This window comes from Triturus cristatus, chromosome 3_2 (genome assembly GCF_964204655.1).
Source record: "Triturus cristatus chromosome 3_2, aTriCri1.1, whole genome shotgun sequence".
Lineage (NCBI taxonomy): Eukaryota > Metazoa > Chordata > Amphibia > Caudata > Salamandridae > Triturus > Triturus cristatus.
Window position 1 is genome coordinate 59934452 of NC_140584.1, and position 24404 is coordinate 59958855.

Sequence of the window (24404 nt, forward strand, 5' to 3'; positions counted from 1 at the left end):
ACAGACATGAGTATGCAGAGCACAGACATTTACATGTCAACATACACTGATGGTCTATTGAGTGAAGTGGACAGTGGACGCAACCATGATAGTACAGTCAGTAGGAAAGATTATGAAAACATAGCACGTACGTGACCCCCCCCCCCAAAATCTTTAGCGTAGTGGGCTGGCTCGGCGTACGCAAGGCTAGTGTAGGGGTATGAATAAAAGGCACGTTTTTTTCTGGGTGTGGTTCTCTTTCGGAATGGCGAACGTGTCTGCCAGGTCTGCGCAGCTTACACCGCCACGAGGCTTACGCCGTGAGCGAAGGTGGGTGCGTGAATGATGCTCTCAGCCTGCTGGTACCCAGAAACAGTCATGGCCGCTGCGACGCACATATGCCCCACAGTTCACCTTTCGACACCGTTGTATGTCAAAGAGGGCCCACCACGTGCCGGCGGAAGCTCCTGGGCCGAGGTCTGTGAGCTGGGAAGGCTTCTGAGATCAATGCTGGCTACCGGCACACAGTGCCCAGCCTGAGGCCCAGCACCGTGGAGTGCTCTGTATACTACTAAAACAGTAGTCCAACAGGTACCAACAGTGGAACGGTGTCTTGATCCCACAATGGACGATGTTAGAACTGCATCTGAGAGTGGAGAGGAAGGTACTCCCTTCGACCAGGTGCAACGAACTCTATGTCCCAACAGTAGAACGGTGTCTTGATCCCACAATCGATGATGTCCCATATTACCTGCTGCTTGGTTTTCACAGAACTCCCTCCGTTGAGGTACATCACACTATGAGCTTCTGTAGCTAACTGCTGCACATGATTATTGGACTTCGCTGACTGCAGTCGCTGGAGTACACCGCGGTACAGCAGGTTCGAACAGTGAAACGGGGTCTTGATTCTATGATTGAGGATGTCAGAAGTTAAAGTCTGTGATGATTTCTGTGTGCCCCATCCGATCAGGTGCAACCAACTCTGTGCTTCCGAATCCAACGGCACGTGGCTGTGAGGCGTTAATGACCACTGCCTCTGGCCTACACTGCGTTCAGCAGGGCTCACAATTCAGATCGAGTGATGATTGTTAAATTACAGAATCCAGTTGGCAACTAACTACAACGTCTATTGAAATATACACAATATCCTTTTAGTATACTTGCGTGAAGAACTTTTTTTAGATGAGTTATAGGTTTAGTACAATGACCAAATTTTTCTTGGTAGTGGAAAAGAACACTGAATAACAGTCTACACTGTGGACAGCAGAGATCGCAATTCGAGTTGTTTTGATTTATTTATTGCAGAGTTTTTTGTAAGTTATGTGGTTGTATTTTGTGAAGAGGAAGTGAGAAAAAGTATTCATGGATGTCTGTACTGACTACTGCCTTCAATCTACACTGCAGACAGTAGTGTTCACAATTCAGATCGAGTCGCTATTGTAGATGATGCAGTCCTGTTGGCAACAGACATTGCTCCTAGTACGGCCCGCCCGCAGCACGGATCATCGCTGGCTGTGCCAATGCTGAATGCTTTTGATGTGGCTATCTGAGTGCACTAGAACTGATGGACCCTTTATGATACAATCTTTTTGTGTATTATTTCAGATCTAGTGCCTGTATCTCAGTATACCACAAGTTATGGTTCTTTTACGATAGAATCTTTTGTGTATTATTTCACATCTACTGTCCCTACCATACTGCAGCACAAACTATTGACCCTTTTATTATTGAATCTCTGTGTGTGATCCAATGATTACTGTTGTAGTTGATGCTAGCAGCAACCATTCCCTGAGGGCTGCTTTACACTCGCCCCACACGCATTCAGCACAGACGTCACTGGATATGTGACCCTGGTAATAAAAAGGAGTCGAGCGCACGTGCCCGTACCCACTTCCACCATCTATCTGTGTCCGTGTGTTCATGATCTATGCATGATACTGACCCTGGACCGTACTACATTACATTGTGCTGTGGACAGCGTATGCAATCATGTTACCTCTGGCAGTGGGGAAAACGTTGGTTATGTAACTTGTAGGTGTATGGCTATCACAGGTGGAAGGCTACTTTACAAACCATGAATATTGATGAAGATGATGGTTGCATGTTGTGTGTAGTGTTAGATATGTGTGCATAGCAAAAAGTTTACAAAAAAGCTCTCTAAGCAGAAGAGGTGTGTCATCAAATGGCAGCGTGCACTCGTCGCATACGGAACGCGTAGCCGGCGCGACCCCATTACGTATATGACGTAATGCGCGGCTTGGTACCGCATACCAAACTAGCAGCTAGCGCGACCTTATACATATATGATGTTAGCCGGGACGTGGTGCCACGAACCCGTCGGATATGAAATGCGCATCATTTACGAGTTTAGCAATAGGGCGGATAGGATTGGTGTGCTGATGGAGCTTGGTACACTACCGGTACGGGACTCCAGTTTTCTAAAAAAAAAAAAGATATACATATTTTTTTTTTGAAGATATAAAACCTTACATAATTTTTTAAATAAAAAAAAGGATAAGTTACAAAAAAAAAAGAGAAAATATAGGTTTTATGAATAATAAAATATGAAATTAACATTTAGAAAACCTTTGAAATTCACTGAAAAAAAACCATAGGTTTTACAGACGTTATAGTTAGGAATTAGCATTTAAAAAAACCTTTGAAATTCACTAAAAAACCACAGGTTTCAGGGACGTTATAGTTAGTTGTACATTTGACATGGTCAGTGACATCACTGATGACATCATCCACGTGATAATCTGATGCACATGCTGATGCCCTAATATAAACGTTGATACACGGACTCTAAAATACAGACTACTATTTTTGAAACCATACACACAACAATGCCAGATACTACATTCCACCCACTATTTCCTAGGTCTACACACACATCCAGTCACTTATACATGTAGTTACTCATCAATACAGTACTATAATATGCACTCATACACCTATACATACAGTCACACTCCGCCACTCATCCATAGTTACTCACACACGTAGTCAGTCATGCAAAGAATCAATCACATACCCATTTACTCATGTATATAGTTATACACACCAACTCCGTTATTTATACACTAACCACATCACTTATTTATGCAGATACTAATGAACAAGTTACTTACCTTCGGTAACGATATATGTGTAAGAAACATTAGTTAGTTAGATTCCTTACCTTAGAATATCCCCAGACGTCAGGCTGGATCCGGAAAGATTTTTCGTCAGCAATACCCTTGCGCGTCGCTAGGCGTCGTCTGCGGCTCGGCGTCCGTCGTCTGCGTCGTGATCGCCGGGTAACGTCGTCCGAGTACTTAATCGCCGTCCTTGCGTGCTGACGTCAGTTCTTGTACATAGCTTTCCGCGCCAGGAACGCAGAGCCATGCAAGAGACCGACACTGGTGCCATGAATCTAGGGCCCTGAAAGGGATGACCTTAACCCTAGATATCAGTTCGCAGAACGGGGAGGATGGGTGGGGCGGTAAGGAATCTAACTAACTAATGTTTCTTACAGAAATATCGTTACCGAAGGTAAGTGACTTGTTCATCTGAAAGAAACACGTTAGTTAGATTCCTTACCTTAGAATAGATACCCCAGCAATACCAACCCCGGTGGTGTGTCTGCGAACCAAGATCACACCAGGAAGTCCTGGAGAACGGAACGGCCAATGAAGCCGTCTCTCTGGACTTGGCTGTCCAGGCAGTAATGCTTGGCAAACGTGTGCAGCGAGGCCCACGTTGCTGCCTGACAAATGTCCTGCAGAGGGACTCCCCGTCCCAGGGCAGTAGTAGCCGCCATGGCCCAGGTGGAATGGGCCCTCAGCCCCACAGGAGGATCCTTCTTAGCCAAGGAATAACAGGCCTTAATGCACAAAACGACCCACCGAGAGATGGTTCGCTTGTACACTGCCTGCCCCTTCTTAGCGCCCACGTAGCCAACAAAGAGTTGGTCGTCCACCCGGAACTGTTTTGTGCGGTCCAGATAGGACAGCGCCCGTTTTGGGTCCAGACGGTGGAGCCTCTCTTCCTCTTTCGAGGGATGCGGTGGCGGAAAGAAGGTGGGCAGTGTAACAGACTGGCCGATGTGAAAAGTAGTTACCACCTTAGGGAGAAAGGAAGGACGAGTCCTGAGAACAACCTTGTCCGGATGGACAGACAGGAAAGGAGGCTTAGAAGATAGAGCCTGGAGCTCACTCACCCGTCTAGCAGAGGTGATGGTAACCAGGAAAGCAGTCTTAATAGTCAGAAGACGAAGAGGACAATTATGAAGTGGCTCAAAGGGAGCGCACATCAGATAGGTTAACACCAGGTTCAAATTCCACTGAGGCATTACGAAAGGGACAGGAGGAAACATATGAGTAATGCCTTTAAAGAATCGAGCAACAACAGGGGATTTGAAAAGAGCAGGCTGATCATGAAGCCGTAAGCAGGCAGAAATAGCTGAAAGATATCCCTTGAGGGTACCCAGAGCAGAGCCCTGCTGGGCTAGGGAAAGAAGAAAGAGGAGAACTTCAGAAAGAGGGGCGGAAAGGGGATCCACAGCCTTTGCTGTGCACCATGCCACAAATTTGTTCCACCTGCAGGCGTATACCATTTTAGTGGAGGGACGCCTGGCTGCCAGAATGACATCACAGACTTCAGGAGGCAAGTCAAATGGCATCAACTGCTGCCGCTCAATCTCCACGCATGGAGATGGAGGCTGGACAGGTTCGGGTGGAGGACCGTCCCCTGCTGCTGCGACAGAAGGTCCTCCTGAAGAGGCAGTCGAATCGGGGGATCGATTGACAGACTGAGTAGCGGGGATACCAGTATCTTTGTGCCCAATCCGCAGCCACAAGGATGACTTGGGCCCGGTCGCGCCTGATCTTCTTCAGCACTCTGGGCAGAAGTGGTATAGGCGGAAAGGCGTACAATAGACCGCAACTCCACTCGCGACGAAAAGCGTCTCCAAGCGAGTGCCGCCTTGGAAATTCCAATGTGTAGAACTGCTGACATTGCGCGTTCTCTTCGGTGGCGAATAGATCTAACCAAGGCTCTCCCCACTGCCGAAAGAGGCCTTGCGTCATGTCCGAGTTGAGACGCCATTCGTAATCCATCATGCACCGGCAGCTGAGTTCGTCCTCTCTGGCGTTCAGAGAGCCCGCCAGGTGTTGAACCACCAGGGTGATGTCCTGATGTTCCAGCCATGTCCAGAGGCGCAGAGCCTCCTGACATAGGGTCCACGATCCCACCCCGTCCTGTTTGTTGCAATACCACATGGCAGTGGTGTTGTCCGTGAACACCTGCACTACACTTCCCCGAACAGAGGGAAGGAATGCCTTCAGTGCAAGCCGGATCGCCCGCAGCTCCAATAGGTTGATATGGAGCCGGGACTCCGCCGGAAACCAGAGGCCTCTGATCTCCGCCTCTCCCATGTGGCCCCCCATCCCAGGAGGGACGCGTCCGTCACCACTACGTCCTCCGGTTGGGGTAGGGAGAGGGATCTGCCACTGACCCAATCGCGGTCGTGAGCCACCACAGCAACTGTCTTGCAGCGCCCTCTGAGATCAAGATGTGGTCGGACAGGTTGCCCCGATGCTGGGCCCACTGAAACTTCAGGTCCCACTGCAGTGCCCGCATCCGCCACCTGGTGTGATGTACCAGCAGGATTCAGGAGGCCATCAGACCCAGTTGCCGCAGTACCAACCTGACGGAAACCCGGGATAAAGGCTGAAAGATCAGAATCGGAGCCTGAATATCCCGAACCCGCTGTTCCGGAGGATACACCCGGAACTGCGCCGAGTCCAGAACCGCTCAGATGAAAAGGAGCTTCTCGGAGGACTCCGGTGCGATTTCGGCACGTTGATGGAAAACCCCAGCAAATGCAGGAGGTCGGCCATAGTCTGTAGGTGGGAGACAACTGCCTGGGGCGAACCCGCCTTCAACAGCCAGTCGTCGAGATAGGGGAAGACTGGAACCCCTAATCTGCGCAGATGAGCTGCGACCACCGCCATCACTTTCGTGAACACCCGAGGGGCACTGGTGAGCAAAAAGGGGAGCACGGTAAACTGAAAGTGCTAGTTGCCTACGTGAACCGCAGGTAACGCCGGTGGGCCGGCAGGACGGGGATGTGGAAACATGCGTCCTGCAAGTCCAACGCTACCATCCAGCCTCCAGGGTCAAAGGGCAGCCAGAACCTGAGCTAAGGTGAGCATCTTGAACTTCTCCTTCCGGAGGAAGGCGTTGACGCTCCTGAGGTCAAAGATAAGGGCGTAGGCCCACTTTGCCCTTCTTGGGAACCAGAAAGTAGTGGGAATAACAACCCCGACCTACTTCTGGGCCAGGAAAGCGCTCGATGGCCCCCTTGGCCAAGAGGGCAGTAACTTTCTCCGACATGCGGTGGTACTGCGGTGGCATGGCTGGAAGAGTCGCCTCGGAGGGGAGGGAGTAGCCCCTTCGGACGATTTGCAGCACCCACCTATCCAATGTGATGGTACGCCAGTGGAGCAGGTGATGGCGAACTCTGCCTCCCACTGGCGTGAAATGGGCCTGAAAGCTCGGACTAGGAAGGCTTTGAGGCAGATGTGGGCTGACCGGCTCTCTGTCCCCTTGCTCCGCTTCGGTGGAATCCACATCCGCGTTGAGGCTGGTTCTGCAACCTTTGGCTAGACGGATGTGTGGGGGTGCCCCTTCCTTGGCCACGAAAGGGGCAAAAAGCGGAAGTTTGCGGGCGCGGAGGCGAGAGGCCCAAGGACTTGGCCGTAGCCCTGGAGTCCTTAAAGCGCTCCAGCGCACTATCCGCTTTGTCGCCAAACAGGCGACGGCCATCGAAGGGCATGTCCATGAGGGTGCTCTGGACATCCCCGCAGAAATTTGTGGATCTCAGCCAGGCGTGGCGATGAATCGCCACCATGGTCGCAATTGTCCTACCTAGCGAGTGCGTTGTGTCAAACCCACACCGTATCGAGTATCGTGCTGCATCCCGCCCCTCGGCAAGAGCCAGGGCGAGCCATGTCAGGCCCTCCTCCGGACACTGGGGCAGCACGTCCGCCACCGCATCCCACAAAGAGTGGATGTAACGGTCCAAAAGGCACGCGCTGTTGATAGACCGCAACCCCAAACTAAGGGAGGAGAACAGTTTCTTTCCAAACTGTTCCAACCTTTTGGATTCCCGATCCAGGGTAGCGGACGGGAAGGCTGTCTGGGAGGTAGAGGCCTGGATAACCAGGCTCTCAGGCGTGGGGTGCACCGACAGAAAGCTGGGGTTGCCCGGTGCTCATGTATCCACTGAAGCTGATGTGAACTAAGAGCCTATATGAACAGCTAATTCTTCCCCACTGTTCAATCCTGCGTAGTCTGTTTCCCCCGCGGACATTTATTGGAACACAGTCTAATATTTTGGCTTAGACTGTGTTCCAATAAATGTCCGCGGGGGAAACAGACTACGCAAATTACGGAGACTAGAATCAAGATATATCATAGATTTGCTTACAAAATGTCCGAGAGGATTGAACAGTGGGGAAGAATTAGCTGTTCATATAGGCTCTTAGTTCATATCAGCTTCAGTGGATACATGAGTTAATAAATATCAGAATGTAGATTGTTTTTTGAACCTATGATGACAATAAATGTGATTCAAAATGTATAGCGCGTAAATATGGAGTTCGATAGGAAAGGACGTATGCCGATCCACGGCTAGATTCAGTATGATGTTTTGTGGTAAAAGCCGATATACGGCATAATTAGTGACAATTTGATCTACAAATATTATTTTAGATTACAATCATGTAAAGCAAGAAGTATATTGTCACTGAATTTCCATGAGAATTGTATATACACACACAACTTCAAAATGGCACTCACGTTAGTAAGAGAGTGCTTGTCCCTTCTTAATTTCAGTGCTTCATTACAATGCTTTTTAAACATGCCCCCTCCGATGTGTCATGAACACCGAAGAAGGCTTTTCGCCGAAACGCGTTTGTTTGTTGTCGGTTGCTGAATTGATTTTCAAGCGCCCCCCTGAGAGTGCGGCATTTCTTTATGACTGAAGAAATCGAGCGAAATATATATATATATATATATATATATATATATATATACACAATAACATTGCTGGAGTTGGGCCTTTCATATTGCGGAAGCAATGAATTCATCCAAGTTAATTGCAGAATGGACCTATACAAGTTCGAAATTGAATACAAAATGTACAGTGAACCAAATACCACCCCAGACTGAGAATAGTAATCTGACAGTAATGGATATACCTACATTGGAGGAACTGTGGGCATTACAAAATGAAAGTGATGAATCTGAATTAATGAATGTGGGAAACCAAAGGGAATACAACGGTCCATGCCTACCGACACCACAATTAAAGGATTCTGACCGTACTCCTTTCCGTCCCCGCTATGTCCCCCAAATGCCTAGGGACAACTTGCATGTGTTTTCAGAAAATGAAATTATGGATCTGAGATGTCTATATCAACAAACGAGAAACCAAAAACCTAAGACTCTTCCTAAAGATGTTCAAATCAAGAGAGTCATAATGAAATTGAAACAATAAGAAGGCACCCTAGTAAAGCCCTCACATAAGGGAGGGAATGTTGTGCTCTGGGGCCGAGACCTTTACTGTAAGGAAGCACTCCACCAATTGAATAATAGAGATTGGTACAAAAAAGTGACAAGAGTGAAGTACGAAGAAGTAAAGGATTGTTTCTTTGAAAGACTGGAATTTTGGCATGAGCAAGAACAACTGAGCTGGGATGAACTCAAATTCATCAAGCAGGATAATCCAATTATTCCAGTTTTTTTATATGTTTCCGAAAGTGCACAAAAGTACATTTGAACCACCAGGGAGACCGATTATCTCTTCGTGTGGAAGCCTTCTTGAAAATGCCTCCAGGTACATTGACTTTTTCTTGAACCCTATTGTCAAGACTTTAACCTCGTATATTAGACTCTGCAGATTTTTTAAAGCACATCTATGATGTACAGTGGGAGAGTAACATGGTGTTATTAACATTGGATATAACCACACTGTACACCAGTATTAGACATGTGGGTGGGCTAAGGGCCACAGAGTACTTCCTGAAAACCCGACCTATGAGATTCGTGCACCACAATAGTAGGATTGTAGACATTCTGAATTGGTATCTGACTAATAGTTTTTTGTTTGGTACAGACCTATACCAGCAAGAACAAAAAACAGCCATGGGCACCTGCTTCGCCCTCAGTTATGCCAAACTTCATCTAGGCTGGTGGGAGGAGCAGGTGCTCAACGGCCCAATGCTGGAACATTGGATGGAAAATGTATTGGTCTGGGTTAGGTTATTCGATGACATCTTCGTGCTGTGGCAGGGCACATTACAGGATATTGATTTGTTCATTGATGACCTAAATAATGACAGCTTGAATTTAAAATTTGTGGGACACTACAGTAGGATATCTATTGATTTTCTAGATGTTAGGATAACCGCTAAAGGAGATACACTTGAGTCGAAAATCTTTCGTAAGCCTACAGCGGGCAATACCCTCCTTCATGCAGGGAGTGCTCACCCTGCACCACTCATTTGAAGTATACCCTTTGGTGAGTTCTTCAGGGCAAGAAGAACTTGTAGCAGCCCTGCAGAGTATGAAAAAGTAGAAGGTAAAATGATTATTCGTTTCATCCAGATGGGGTATTCACAAGAAACAGTTCAACTGGCATCTAAAAAAGCGAGGAAATTGGACAGGGGCAAGAAGCAGTTCAAACCCTCAAACTCAGAGAAGGAGAAAACTTAAGGATGGTCCGAGGTGCCACAGATTTATTACAACTTATAACACCAAACATAGAGAAGTGAGAGCAATTTTGAAGAAGCATTGGTACCTAATTAAAGGGAACCCTGTATTTGGACCAGCTAGCAGAAAATAACCTGAGATAACTTATAAAAAATCTAGATCTCTCAGGGATCACCTGGTCAGGAGCGAATTTAAAGGAGTTGCTGCTAGTAGTAAGACATGGTTATCAGTGAATTATGTTTTTTTTTTTTTTGGATAAACAAATTTTTATTCAGTTTACAGAAGGAATGCACCAGCCAATCAGCACCGTATTTCAATAATCGAAGATTACATTCACAAGTTCTCGTTACCCAATGTACAGACATTAATAAAGCAAAAATGAGATGAACAGTCAAACTTCTCATGATTAGCCCCCCCCCCCCAAGCCACTTCCCCCAAATTCTGCGGTATTTCTTAGGGCACCCACGTGCCACATACATAACTTTCTCCTGTGTGGCGCACCAATCCACCCCATTCCGTCAACGCCACACACTTGGGGGTTCAGGGCATTTCCAGGAGGCCGCAATGTCTCTTTTAGCTACCACCATAGCTGTAGTGAAGAACAGTTTTTCGTTGCGTAGCCCATCAGTGATGCCCAGGATAGTGTATGGTAAATGCGGGAAATGCCACCTCTCCCCAGGTCCCCAAACATAATCTGGGCTTCAGGCAGGATATGATCTGGCAACCGCGTACCTGTTGTGAGGTGTGAGCGTAGGGCATGCTGTAGCTGGAGGTAGCGAAAGAATTGCGAGTGGTGCAGCGAGGATCTGGTTTGGAGATCTTCGAAGGAGCGTATGTGGTCTCCCACCCAAACGTCTCCCAGCTGCGTGATACCTATGAGGTCCCAAGCCCCGAAGCCTGGTCTCTTCTTTGAGCCAGGTCCCGTCCCACAGGGGTGTACAGCGGGTCAGTGTGTGTCTCCAGTTGGTGTGCCGCAGTGCTGCCTGCCAGGCCTGTAACACAGAGCGCGTCACCTCCGGAAGACTGGAAGGAATCGGGGGATTGGATTCTGGCGAGGCCCAGCTCCCCTAGTTCGAGCCTATAGGCCAGATCGGACCACTCCCGTTGAACCAGTCATGTATGGAAAGAAGTTGCGTGGCTAAATAATATAGATAAAGGTGAGTCATCCCCAAACCCCCGTCAGACGAGGGGATCCTGCAAGTCCTGAGCGCCAGCCTGGACCTACCTTTCCCCCCCATAAGAATCTGCTGGCCAAGCCATTGAGCTCACGGAACCAGGCCCTGGGAAAGCACATGGGGGTGTTCTGAAGCATGTAAAGGAAGCAGGGAAGCACCATCATCTTAAAAAGGGCCACCCTCCCCAATGGGTTGAGGGGCAACGACTAGTGAATGATGGTTTTAAAAAGTGTTTTAAATGTAAAGCCTGCCAACATGGAGAAAATATAGTGGATTTTAAAACACCTTTTAATAGAACCATGAAAGTGAGAGGCCACTTAACGTGTAAATCAAGTTATGTAGTCTATATACTGAAGTGTCTGTGTGGAATAAGTCAGTACCGCCCTGCCAGCTCACAAAAGGATCCTGGAACATAGACGGGCCAACTTAAATAACAATAGACCCTACCCTGTTGCCAGACACTTTGCGAGAGAACATATTAGTGACCCCAATGTGATGAGATACAACTGTATAGCTGAGGTCTCTAGAAAGAGAAGGAGAGGCAACAGGGTAGTAAGGAGTCTAATGGGCTTAATATCGATGAAGATTTGTTTACCTGCTTGTATTGAATAATTGAGAAGTCCAACTGAGCATTCAAAAAGATCAGCTTTTTTTCTTTTAAATCAATGATTAGTAATGAGGAGGACAGGGGACACATGCACTTTATTTAACTAGCACCTTGGAATTTTACATATTAGCACTTTATTTCTCCTTTTTTAAGATAAAGAAAGAGTATATAAACTTGAATATATTTGGAAAAATCTTTTTTAATAAAAAAATGTGAATAGAAAAAATGAAAATGTGAGCACTAGCACTCTAAGATTTAGTACTGTATGGAAATACTGTGAAAGTAACAAAGCAGTACTGTTGGGAATATCTTTTTGGGACTGCCCTTAAAAAGTAAACTTGCTGACTGTTGCATTGATTTAATTAAATTTTCAATGTGAATAGTTATTAATATGTTTAAGTCGAACACGGTGATGAAATACACTGTTGAGAACTTTTAAACAAATGCCTGTTATAATGCACTTTCATAAAGAGGAGTAGCAAGGCCTTTACAATGTTATAAGATGGTGCCCAGTGTAACCAGCAATAGCTGAGATGTGCATTGGGATTGTCCTTTGTTTGTTTTTATGAACTGGAAGAATTGTATTTAATGTTTAGGAAAATGGAGATCTGCATCGTGATCAAGGCTACGTGTGACAGCCGGAACGCATGGATGCCATCGCTCAAACAATAAAAGTTGAGCAAGAAAAACCCTTTGAAGTGCTGGTTTATTTTCCTTCAGTAGCACTCTCAACACCAGCGACACTCTAGATCTGCTCACCTCAAATGTCTGCTTTTCTGTCAAACTATTTAAGCATGGGATTAGCACAGTGCCATCCACGCCGAGATAGAAAAGGACAAAGTCTTTTGACATTTCTACAGAAAAGTCTTTAAGCATAGGACTAGCAAGTGCTGTCCATGCTGAGCTGTAAAATGACAAAAGCCATTTACCACTCCAGGCACAGTATTACAGCTTTGAATTGGTAAAATACCAACCAAGCCAACCTGAAATGAGTAAAAGCTACCCCTGACACAGTGTTTCGCTCTAATTAGAGCTCTTCGGCGAGGTATAGCTTTGTCCAGACACAAGGGAGCAACCAGTATAAGTCAAAACAATACCCTTTCAGACATAGAGTGACGAATAAATTATGCAAAAAAAGATGCAGAGAACTCTGGGTAGTTCTCAAGTTTAGGTGGAAAACCGCTCCCAGAGCACTCTCAACTCCAGCGACACTCTAGATCTGCTCACCTTAAATGTCTGCTTTTCTATCAAAGTATTTAAGCATGGGATTAGCACAGTGCCATCCACGCCGAGAAAGAAAATGACAAAGACTTTTGCCATTTCTACAGCAAAGTCTTTAAGCATAGGACTAGCAAGTGCTGTCCATGCTGAGCTGTAAAATGACAAAAGCCATTTACCAGTCCAGGCAAAGTATTATGGTGTTATGGTTTGTTCTAAACTTGGTGGACATAATGGAACCTTGAAACAAAGGTATGCTGTGTACAATACCGTTACTAGTCAGTCACCTTCTCGTATGCTTTGATTTTGTAATTGAAGCATAAGCCTGCCATGTTTATGTTGCGGCATGTATTCGTTTTTCTACTTGTATTGTTTTAATTTATCTTTCATACGGTGTAGACTGTGTATGTTTAATGCCGGTTGTGTAAGTGGGTAAAAGCAAGAATGAGGCTTTGGGTTCATAAATGGGATGAGTGAAAAAGTGCATGTGTGATAACTTAAAAACTCCCTGAATCCACCACTGACTTAAGAGGCACTTGTATTTACTAGCCAGACCATTTGGCATTGCCAGTGCTGTTTCTATGTATTATTTCACTACCTTAGTATGTATAATTTAGTAAATGGTTCTAACATGTTTGTAGATGCTGATTATATAATTGCTCATGAGTATGAAATGGGTGTTCTGTAACATGCTGGTGCAGTTTTTCAGTGTTAATGCATCGCCTTTCTTTTCTCAGAGCTGTATTATGACCGAGGAAACCACCATGAATTTGTGTCTCTGGTGAAGGACTTAGCACGGCCTGGTGAGATTACCCAGTCTCAGACTTTTGACTTTGAATTCACACATGTAGAAAAACCTTATGAGTCGTATACTGGGCAGAATGTGAAGTTAAGGTAAGATGTGAATTCCCACCATTTTTACTTTCTCTGCAAGGCATGTTTTTAAATGCTGATCATAGAGCCCCTACAAAGAGGTACAACCCTTTCTTTGAATCCATCCTGGGACTTAATTGCTTTGGGGTTTTCTATTTTGAGCATTTCACAGATTTACTAATAAATTATAAGTAGGGCTCTCGGTTTTATGATATTTATATGTTTATTTCCGTCTGTATTTATCAATATTTATTTTTTGCAAATTTTACCTGTTTTTGTCTATTATTTATTTAGGTTTTGTGAAAAAATTGTGGGTGTGTGTATGTGTATGTATGTATGTGTGTGTATATGTATATATATATCTATATCCAGTTAATATTTACTTGTGCCTGAACGCCTGACAGGTTTCAATGATCTATACACAGTCAGATGGTAAAATATGCACTTGTAAGAAAATATGTACATTTTAGAATCGAGGTTGTGCAAATCTGCTGTTTAAGGTTCTTTACTAAAATCCCTATAGCTTTTTAATCCCCTTGCCTGTCAATCCGCACAGCTATTGTTCTGGCAGTCGTGATTGCCAGCATAGAGAATCACTCAAAAACAACCCAATTTCTGTTTTGTATCCAAATTTAAAAATAAATACAGGCAGGAAAATAAATGGTTTTCTGTCTGTATTTACCCGTAAAAATCAGTAAAAACAGAAAACAGGGAGCCTTAATTATAAGTGCTGTATATAATGTTTACTGTTAAACATTTTTCAAATAGTAATCGGATACAAAAATAAGTTTATAAGCAACTGAGCGATACAGTTCAATGATACACATTGTTTTAAACTTAATACAACAATGTTATGAAGATTTGGTTGGTAAGAGATCTGATAGTGAAACAAATAGGTAACCTTAAATGACAGAGAAAAGCAGCTGCCGTGACTCTCCCACTCTGGTGGATTGGGGTACACAGTGGGTCAGACAGCCTTAGCCCCAAGAGCTTCACTGTTCTCTTTGAAGATTTAGGCTCCTCCAGATTCAAAGTATTAAATGTGTGTTAACCCTGCCAGAGAAACTCTTATCTACAGAGAGATGTTTGTCTATATATGTGTGAATGTTTACTCTGGTGGCTATAGAAACAGTAGGCACAGGTGTTTGTGTTTTACACTCCGCACATAAACCATATGTATCTGAATAATGGTAATCTCAGCAGTCGTATAAAACAAGCTGAACAATAGAAAAGCCCCAAGCATTTTACATCACTCATCTTTGCACATATTTTGCTAGTAGAGTAGTCCTATTCCTACCTAATACCTACATATATATGTTATCAACCTCGTGGCTACATTGGCTAAAATATTCAGTCTCCCTAACTATTTCATAGCAAGCTATTTATTTATCCCTGTATACCTCTGAAAGCTGTTAGGTCTGCAGTTTGCGCATGGAGACATGCCAAAGCATGTCTCCATGAGCAAACTCATGTCTTCAAATCCCCCCCTCCATGGGGGGGATTTGAAGCCCAACTTCGGCAACAAGTCACTAAAATATCCTGTGCATAACCCACTGGTAGCGTGGCACAAAAGCAGTCCGGCCTAGCTTCGAGCTCATGTGTGAAGTCTCTATTTAGCACACGAACAGTAATAAAGTGAATACACAGCACAATACATTTTTTGACCAATTTAGAAAAATAGAGAAAATTTAAATAAAATTATACCAGAATGAAACACAGCTGATCAGTAGAACTGGAGATGTGCAGTTTTAAAGTATTTAGGTAGAAATAACACCTAAAGGAATAAAGCGCCACTTGCAGTCATCTGGGCCTGCTAGACTGCAGGAAGGTTACAAGTTCAGGCTAACCACTATGGAACGCGGGCCAGATACAGATACAGGGACCATGTTAGTCATGATAAAAGTTACCTTCTCAAAGTTCGGTGCAGAGAGTTCTGTTTGTGGTGGAAGAGACCGTGAAGAGCAGTGAAAGCTATGCGGATGGTAGTTTTTCCATTCACAAGAGCAAGCCTGGTGTTGTGGGCAGTCATTGTAGTGCAAAAATCTGGTCAGGCTTAGCAGACTGTTGTTGCTGAAGCTCAGCGCTGATTGTCAGCACGGGCTGTCGTTGCTGCTGAAGCTCAGCGCTGGTGGTCAGCACGGACTGTCGTTGTTTTAGAGCGAAGTACAGATCTTGTGTTTTCGGTCATAGCTGGCGGTTGTTGTAGTTTGAAGAGCCTGGTTGTTAGAAATGGGGTTTTGGTTGGCTAGGATATACACCTAAGCCAGTCAGAACCCACCACTCTAGTCAGGGTAAGGGAGTTACACACCCAAGATAAACCCAGCTGATTCCCTTGGTAGCTTGGCAGAGCAGTCGGGCTTATCCCAGAGGCAATGCGTAAAGCGTTTGTGCAACACACAAACACACTAGGCACACCACAAAAAGAGACTCCACACAAGGTTATATAAAAATATCCTTTGTATTATACATAAAACTATTTAGACCATAATCACATAAATCACTGTACCACAAGGCACTTGTCATGACGTCACATAGACCATAACTCACTTTGCCAATCGGGCAATTGTCATAACAGTATAGATTTTGCAATCAAATAATTACTTATAAATTTCACATGTCCTAAACACCTCAGGAGACACACCATTTACTGTGCATATCCCTGTGACCACCATGAACAGCAGTATGTAAGGGAACATAAATCACCACTATTGGCTAGGCCTGCGCATGTAAACCACTTCAACAATATGAATTGCAAAATCTGGGCCCAGCAGGCAGTAGTTACATGATACACACAAATTACTAATACATGTTATAAGGTGCCCAGACCCCTGCACTCCTAATTTAGGGAGTGTGATATTTTTCCATCTTTGCATATGCAGCGGAAACCTCCACATGGAATCAAGGAAGGGATGGGGGTTCCTCCGTCGAGGTTCCTCCCTGTCCTACCAATCTTGCTTCGGTGCCCCTAGGTAGCAAAGTCCTAAATGGGGGCCCAGTCCCAGACTCGCACGTAATGTCACCAGATAACCAGTGTCCCCCAGTTGGTACACAGGGGGGCACCCACAACACGGAAAGCAATCATGCGGGAGACCGGGCAGCATCACGCAGCTACCAGCGAAGCTGGTCACCCCAGCAGGGTGGAGGATCCGCCAGTGCCACTTACACAGGGAGGGGTTCGCCACTCCCCAACTCACCCTGTACTCTCCAGGTGTTGGCAGAGTGGTCCCTGCGTCAACATCAGCAGAACTCCTCCGCTCTCAGACTGGCTTCTTCCTCCTTCCTTTGGCTCCTTCTGCGGCTTCTGCCTACAGCCCTCAGCGCCACGTTGCCTTGAGGGGGAGTCAGTCAGTGCTGCGGTGCCTGTGACTAAAGTCCGTTGCAGGGCCCATTACTGGAAAGTGTAGAGAGGAATATGGGCGCAGCTTAATTCACCGGGTACACTGGAAAATCGTCAGCTCTTCACGCCTATACGATACCATTGATTCCAAACATAAAGCAGAGCCCTAGAACAGTGGACATCTGGCATGGCCACCCTCAGTGGGCTCGAGGCAAACACATAGCCTTGCCCGTGCTGCCTGAAAAGAGGATTACTCGCCACGCACTGCACTCTGGGCAAATTAGCTTGAGGGGAAAGTGCTTTTCAGAACCTGAGTAGTGCCCCACACACACTTCAGAATAACAGGGTGAAAAACACAGCGCTCGGTTTCAAATCACACATGGCAACCCGCAAAGCCCTGGGAGATAACTGGAGGCCCCAAGCAGGATGCAGACTCAGACCAGTGCACAAGCACACAGGATCTATGCGGCAAAGAGGCAGTCCTTTCAGCCAGCCAGCACAACACGGCACAGTCCAGATGGTGGTTTCCTGGCAGCACAGCAATCCTCTGGGGGCAGCATACAGATCCAGCAGCGTCTGGTTACAAGCCCACGCGGTGTCTCGGTTTGTGGGGGGTCACAGCCCCTGTACTTCTAGTTAGAAAGTAGTTCTGGGGGGCACTTCAAACGCTGTATAGAAGTTCATAGCTCCCCATTCACATTCCAGGCCCTGGCTCCAGACACACCACAGGGGGGTGGAGACAGCATTGTAGAAGGCAGACACAGCCCTATTCAGGTGCAGGTGCAACTCCTCCTACCACTCCAAATGCAGACCAAGCCTAGTCTGGTGTAAGGGAAACTCCACCGCTACTCTGAATGCAGCCAAGGTCTATTGGGCCTATCTCTGAGTCATCCAGGAAAGGCAGGACATACCTCACACCCCTTGTGACTGTCTAGCGTGAATCGACATCCCCTCTCTCCTGTCAGTCAAAACCAGACGGTAAATACACATCCAGGCAAGGCACAAAGACACACCGTTTAAGGCACGTGTCCAACCTTTTACCTACACAGCACCCTACCTATAGGGCTAGCTAGGGCCTACCTTAAGGGTGACTTATATGTAGTAAAAGGGGAGTTTCAGATGTGGCAACCAGTTTGCATGCTACATCACTGCTGCAGTAAATGCGTGTGCAGGCCTCCAGCGGCCTTAGGTTTGAAAGGCTACTTAGTTGTGTGGCGCAAGCAGTGCTGCAAGCCCATTAGTAGTATTTAATTTACAGGCCCTGGGTATATCGGATACCACTGTACAAGGGGCTAATAGGTAAATTAAATATACCAAACAGGTGTAGACCAATCTTACCAAGTTTACCAGAGAGAGTGAATGCACTTTACCTCTGATCAGCAGTGGTAAAGTACCCATAGTCATAAGACCACCACCACCAACAGGTTAGAAAAAATACAGGAGAAAGGCAAAAAGTTCTGGGATGACCCTGCAAAAAGGGCGAAGTCTAACACAGGTTCGCTGGAGCTTCGTGTTGGAAGTTGTCGTGGGTCACAGAGTCTTGACGTGAATGGGCCCGGTCGCAAAGAGCCCAAAACTTCAGGATTCACCTTTCTAAACTGGAGCAGCTCAACCGATGCCAGCCAAGCAGGACCTGGGGGATGTATCTCTTGGTAAATGGATACTCACTCCAGCAGAGGCCAAAAGGCACCGATATAGCCACCTGCATGTCCGGGTCAGCTGGGAGATTGCAGGGAGGACTCTGGAGCGTGTTGTGTCCTTGTACCTTAGGCAGGAGGCCAGCCAACTTACCCTTGTAGTCACTCGGCTTGGCCTGGGATGAAGGGAGCATGTCCTGTCTTTATTCTCAGATTGTAGGGCAGTCCTCAAGTAGCAAGGACTGCCCTCTGGGGGAGCAAGCCAGTCCTCATGCAGCAATGCAGTCCTTTGGGGAGCAAGGCAGTCTTTTTTTATGTAATGTACACTGGTTCAGGAGTGTACTGAAGAGTGACTCTGGAGATCCAATATTTATTCCTGGAACCAGCTTGTGAAGTTGGGTGTTTCTTTAAACTGCCTTCACACCTGGTTCTGGAAAGTTATTTCCTTTTCCTGTTAAGGCTCGAAGAAGCCTGCGGTGATAGAGGACTAATGTCCCATTCTTTGTGTGTGCTGAAGGCAAAGCCCTTTGAAATAGAAGTTGGGCTGGGTACAGCTCCGCCTCAACTACCCTGACAGGATGGCCCATACTTTCCACACCTAATCCCTTTTGTGTTACTGCCTGAAAGGAATATACAAACCCCATTCAGTCATGTGACTCAGGACACTTGCAGAGACACAAAATGGTCCGGACAAGAAAATGTAAACTTTCTAAAAGAGGCATTTTCAGAATTGTGACATAAAACCAGACAGTAGCATTAGAGAGGATTTTTAAATTAAATTACAGTTCATTTGAGTCTGAACATGACATTTCGAACTGCTTCCTAAATACAACTCATCCTGCCCTATGTACTTCTAGGGCCTACCTTAGGTGTGACTTGCATGTATTAAAAGGGTAGGTTTAGGCCTGGGAAAAGGTTTATTTTGCTAGGTCGAAAGGGCAGTTTACAACTGCAGGACAGACTGCAATGAGAGGCCTCAGACATGTTTAAAGGATTATTTTAGTGGGTGTCACAAAGAGTGCTGCAGCCCACTAGCAGTTAACTTACAGGCCCTGGGTACATGAAGTACCATATACATCTAGCCGCAGATTCCTTACCTTAGAACTTCCAGATGTCAGGCTGAATCCAGACGATTTTGATAGCAGTAACCCGGTGTGCCGATAAGTGGTGTTGGTCAACTCCGTGTGATGGCGTCTATTTCGTCACGACTCCTGCGTCGTCTATAGTGGTGCCACCTCAACGGCTGACGTTGGTTCTTTTCTTTCCACGCCAGCCAGCGCAGATCCCTTGACGAGAGCTACCCTCTGTCACTTTTTGGCAGATTCTTCGTCATTTTGTAGATGTTCTTGGTGTGTAGGATGGCTAGTAAGAAGACCTCTGGGTTCATACAGTGCGGCACCTAAAACCACGCCATGTCGGTTACGGACCCCCATCTACTATGTCTGTCTTTGGTGCCTGGAGTGCGAACACAACCCGAAGTCTGTGCTCCCACTGCCAGGCCATGGCGCCGAAAGCTTTGAGGGAGCAGTCCCAAAAGCTGCGTTTGGCCTGGCGTCAGTTGTCTCGGAGATCTCAGATCTCGATCCCGGTCTCGGTCGAGTGGAAGGTCTGAGCCCCACTCTTGGGGGATCGATGTCTTCTTCCTCCCCTCAAGTCATCTAGGTCGGGTAAGAAGCATCATGAGAAACATAAGAAGTTGAAGCATGCTTCGGCTTTGCCCCGGCCGTCACCTGACGAGACTGAGGAATCTCAGCGTTTGAGGCTGAGCTCTGAGGTTGCCTGGGTCAGCTCCGCGTTTCCCTCCCTTTCCGGGGCCAGAAGCGCCCCCCCATCCTGTTAAAATCTTTTTATGACTCCATATGTGCCATATTTGGGTGGCCTGACCATGCCGATGCGTTTTCGGGTGCCGCAGGCTCATTGGAAGGAGGTGCTGTGGGTTCTGCACTGCTGGTTCTGGCCCCGGCTCCCCGGACTCCTCCTGGTATCCGGACCAGTGCGGTTGTACCTATTCGACCTTCCCTAACGCTGCGTCCGACGCCAAGACCCTCCGTCGCCTGCACCAACTGGCAGCCCCTGCCCCGTCATCATTCCAGACGATAAGGAGCAGACCGGACATCCACCGACACCTGCACAGAAGAAGCTGTTGGGCTCCATATCGTTCTTTGTGCCTTATTCTGAACGGCTAGACTTGGATGAAGATTGAGATGGACAGCAGGATCCCTTAGAAAACCCGCTTTTTTCAATGAGGATGTGTACTTGTAAGAGGATCTGGGTGATGCCAGCAGCTTGGACACCTCCCCAGAGCCTGGCATGCTGTCTTCCCCCAAACCTGGCTTATGGAGTAGCGGGGGCTTCATTTGCAATGGTGGTGCTTAGGGCTGTGGAGGTCTTGGACCTGTAATTTCCGCAAGTGCTGTCGCAAGTCCCGGAGGAGACCCGGGCTTTACTTTCCCAGGCTGTCTCAGATGAGAGAGATGTAGCAAAGTTTGCCATACCCTGTGGACTAGACACGACTGACTTGCTGGGCAGAGCGCTTTCCTCGACGATGGCCGTTAAACGCAACGCGGGCTGAGAGCGACTTTTCAGAGGATGTCTAAACTAACCTTACGGACATGCTCTTTAATGGCTCTTATCTCTTCAGAGACAAGGCGGCATACGCGGCGTTAAAGCGCGTTCAGGAGTCACAGGCTACAGCCAAGCCCATTGGGTTTCTCAGTGTCATCTCAGCCTGTGTCCGCCTTTCTTTCCTTGCGTGGCTACGGAAGGGTCTTCCAACCGGGCCAACCCTACCCCAGCCTGAGTACCATGCAAGTTCATATCCTCTGTGTGGCAATAGGCTTGGTTCACTCCAACCACACGAGTCGGGAGGACAGAAGTCAAGTCAGGCCATGAACCCCACCCTCTCCAAACCTTCCTAGTCCGATCCTCCCAGTTCCTGGGCCTCCAGTTGGTGGGAGGATATGCCATCACCTCTACCACTGGTGGGATATCACCTTGGACAGGTGGGTTTTGCAAATGATACAAAGTGGCTAATCCCTTCCCATCAAGACTTCCCCTCCCTCCATGCCTCTAATGTACGATCAGCTGATAGAGGATCCCCTTACTTTACTTAGCGAGGATGTCAAAATTCTCTTGGCCAAGGGATATAGAGACTGTTCCTGGGCCAGAAATAGGCTGTGGTTGCTATTCCCACTATTTTCTGGTTCCAAAAAAGGATGGAGTCCTTTGTCTTATCCTCGACTTCAGAGCCCTCAACTACTTTCTCAGAAAAGAAAAGTTTAAGATGCTGACTCTTGCTTACGTCCGGTCTGCCCTGGACCTGGGAGACTGGATGGTAGCTTTGGACTTCCAGGAGGCCTATTTCCATATTTCCGTCCTGCATGCCCATCGGCGCTATCTGTGGTTTACGGTGGCCCATGAGCTCCTTGAGTTTACCATGCTCCCCTTCAGCCTCACCAGTGCCTCACGGGTGTTCGCCAAGGTGATGGCGGCGGTCGCAGCTCATCTGCTGAGATCGGAGGTTCCAGTCTTCCCCTTACCTTGACGACTGGTTGTTGAAGGCAAGCTCGCCCCAAGCGGACGCCTCCTACCTCCAGACTTTAGCGAACCTCATGCATTTGCTGGGGTACACTATCAACATGCCAAAGTCTCACCTGACTCACTCTCAGACACTTCCCTTCATCTGTGTAGTTCTGGATACGGTGCAGTTTCAGTCCTATCCTCATGAGATGCACGTCCAGAATATTCAGGCTATGATATTGATGTTTAAGCCTCTATCCTGGATCTCGTGAGACTGACTCTGAGGCTGCTGGGCCTCGTGCCCGCCTACATCCTGCTGGTGAATCATGCCAGATGGAAAATGCAGGCTCTGCAGTGAGACCTGAAGTTCCAATGGGCGCAGCATTAGGGGAATCTTGCCGACCTGTTCCAGATCTCGGAGGGCACTGGGAAAGATCTGCAGTGATGGTTGACAAACCGCCATTGGGTCAGAAGCAGACCCAAATCTCCCTCCCCAACTAGATTTCACAGTAGTGACAGATGCGTCGGCCATCTGGGAGAGGTAGCTCAGAAGACTCTGGTCTCCGGTGGAAGCTGGGCTCCACATCAACTTGTTGAAGGTTTGTGCAATCCGATTGGCACTGAAAGCCTTTCTACCATCCCTCAAGGGAAGGCTAGTTAAGGTGTTCATGGACCACAGCATCACAATGTGGTACTGCAACAAGCAAGGCGGGGTGGGGTCGTAGCCCCTCTGTCAAGAGGACCTGCATCTTTGGACTTGGCTGGAACAACAGGGCATGTCCTTGGTGGTTCAACACCTGTCTGGTTTCCTGAACGCCAGGGTGGACAAATTCAGCCGTTGGTGCCTAGCGGATCACGAGTGGCATCTTCATCCGGAGGTGGCACAAGCTCTCTTTCAACAGTGGGGAGAGCCTTTGTTAGAACTGTTCGCCTCCATCGAGAATGTGCAATGTTAGCAGTTTTGCGCGTTGGAGTTTACATGGCGGCTCTTGCTTGGTGACACTTCATCTCGAGTGGAGCACAGGCCTTCTGTATGCCTATCCGCCCATACCGTTCCTGTCCAGAGTGCTGAAGAAGATCAGGAGCGACCGTGCCCAAGTCATCCTCGTGGCACCGGACTGGGCATGGAGAGTCTAGTATCCCGAGCTTCTGCAGATGAGCATTGATCCTCCTATCAGGCTGCCCCTTCAGAAGGAGCTTGTCACAGCAGCAGGGGACGGTCCTCCACCCAAACCTGTCCACCCTCTGCCTCCTTGTGTTCAGATTGAGAGGCGACAGTTGACAGCTTTTGACCTCCCTCCCGAAGTCTGTGAGGTTATTCTGACAGCCAGGCGACCCTCCACCAAGACAGTATACGCCTGCCAATGGCAAAACGTTTTTGAATATTGTGCAGCACGGTCTGTTGACCACCTTTCTGACGTTCTTCTTTTCATTCTCTCTTTGGCCCAGCAGGGCTCTGCTCTGGGTACTCTGAAGGGTTACCTATCGGCCCTTTTCTGCGGTTGCCAGATCTATCGCTTTTTAAATCCCCTCATTGTACAGAGCTTCTTGAAGGGGCTTACTCCTTTGTTTCCCCCTTCTCCTTTTATCATGCTCCAGTGGGACCATAACTTGGTTCTCACCTATTTGCTGTGTGCACAGTTTGAGCTGCTGCACAACTGCCTCCTCCTGCTGCTTACTATGAAAACGGCCTTCTTAGTGGCCATAACTTCTGCCAGGAGTGTGAGCAAAATGCAGGCTCCATCTTCTGAGCTTCCTTACCTGACAGTCTTTCCGGACAAGGTACTGCTCTGCACTAGGGCTTTCTTTTTGCCTAAGGTGGTGACACCTTTCCATCTAGGGCAATCTGTAACTTTGTCCACCTTCTATGCTCCTCTGCATGCTTCTAAGGAAGAAGAGTGTCTCCACTGCTGCACCCAAAAAGAGCATTATCGTTCTATCTTGATAGTACTAAAGTGTTCCCGGTGGATGGCCAACTCTTTTTAGGGTACATTGGAGCAAAGAAGGGACATACTGTACAGAAGAGGAACATCTCTCATTGGGTTATCCTCTGTCAGAGCGCCGAGGTGGCGCCTATATAGATGACGTGGACGTCACAGCGAAACTGAGGCCTACGATGTAACGGGGAGTCGACCAACACCACCTATCTGCATGCAAGGGTAATGCTACCAAAATCTTCCAGATCCAGTCTGACTCGGCTAGATCATGTCTCCACCAGATATGGCATTACAGACTTAAAAGTCAATTAAATGTACAAATCAGATGTGAGCCAATTTTACAATTTTTAGTGAGCGAGCACA

General features: G+C 47.2%; 1 protein-coding gene across 1 annotated transcript in view; it reads left to right on the forward strand.

Moving 5' to 3' along the window:
• The window catches only part of VPS26B (VPS26 retromer complex component B), a 68168-nt gene that overhangs the window by 21844 nt on the left and 21920 nt on the right, over positions 1-24404 (forward strand). Inside the window, exon 2 of the mRNA XM_085647235.1 lies at positions 13476-13632. Within this exon, the coding sequence (XP_085503361.1) occupies positions 13476-13632 (157 nt within the window). The remainder of the gene's footprint in view (positions 1-13475; positions 13633-24404) is intronic.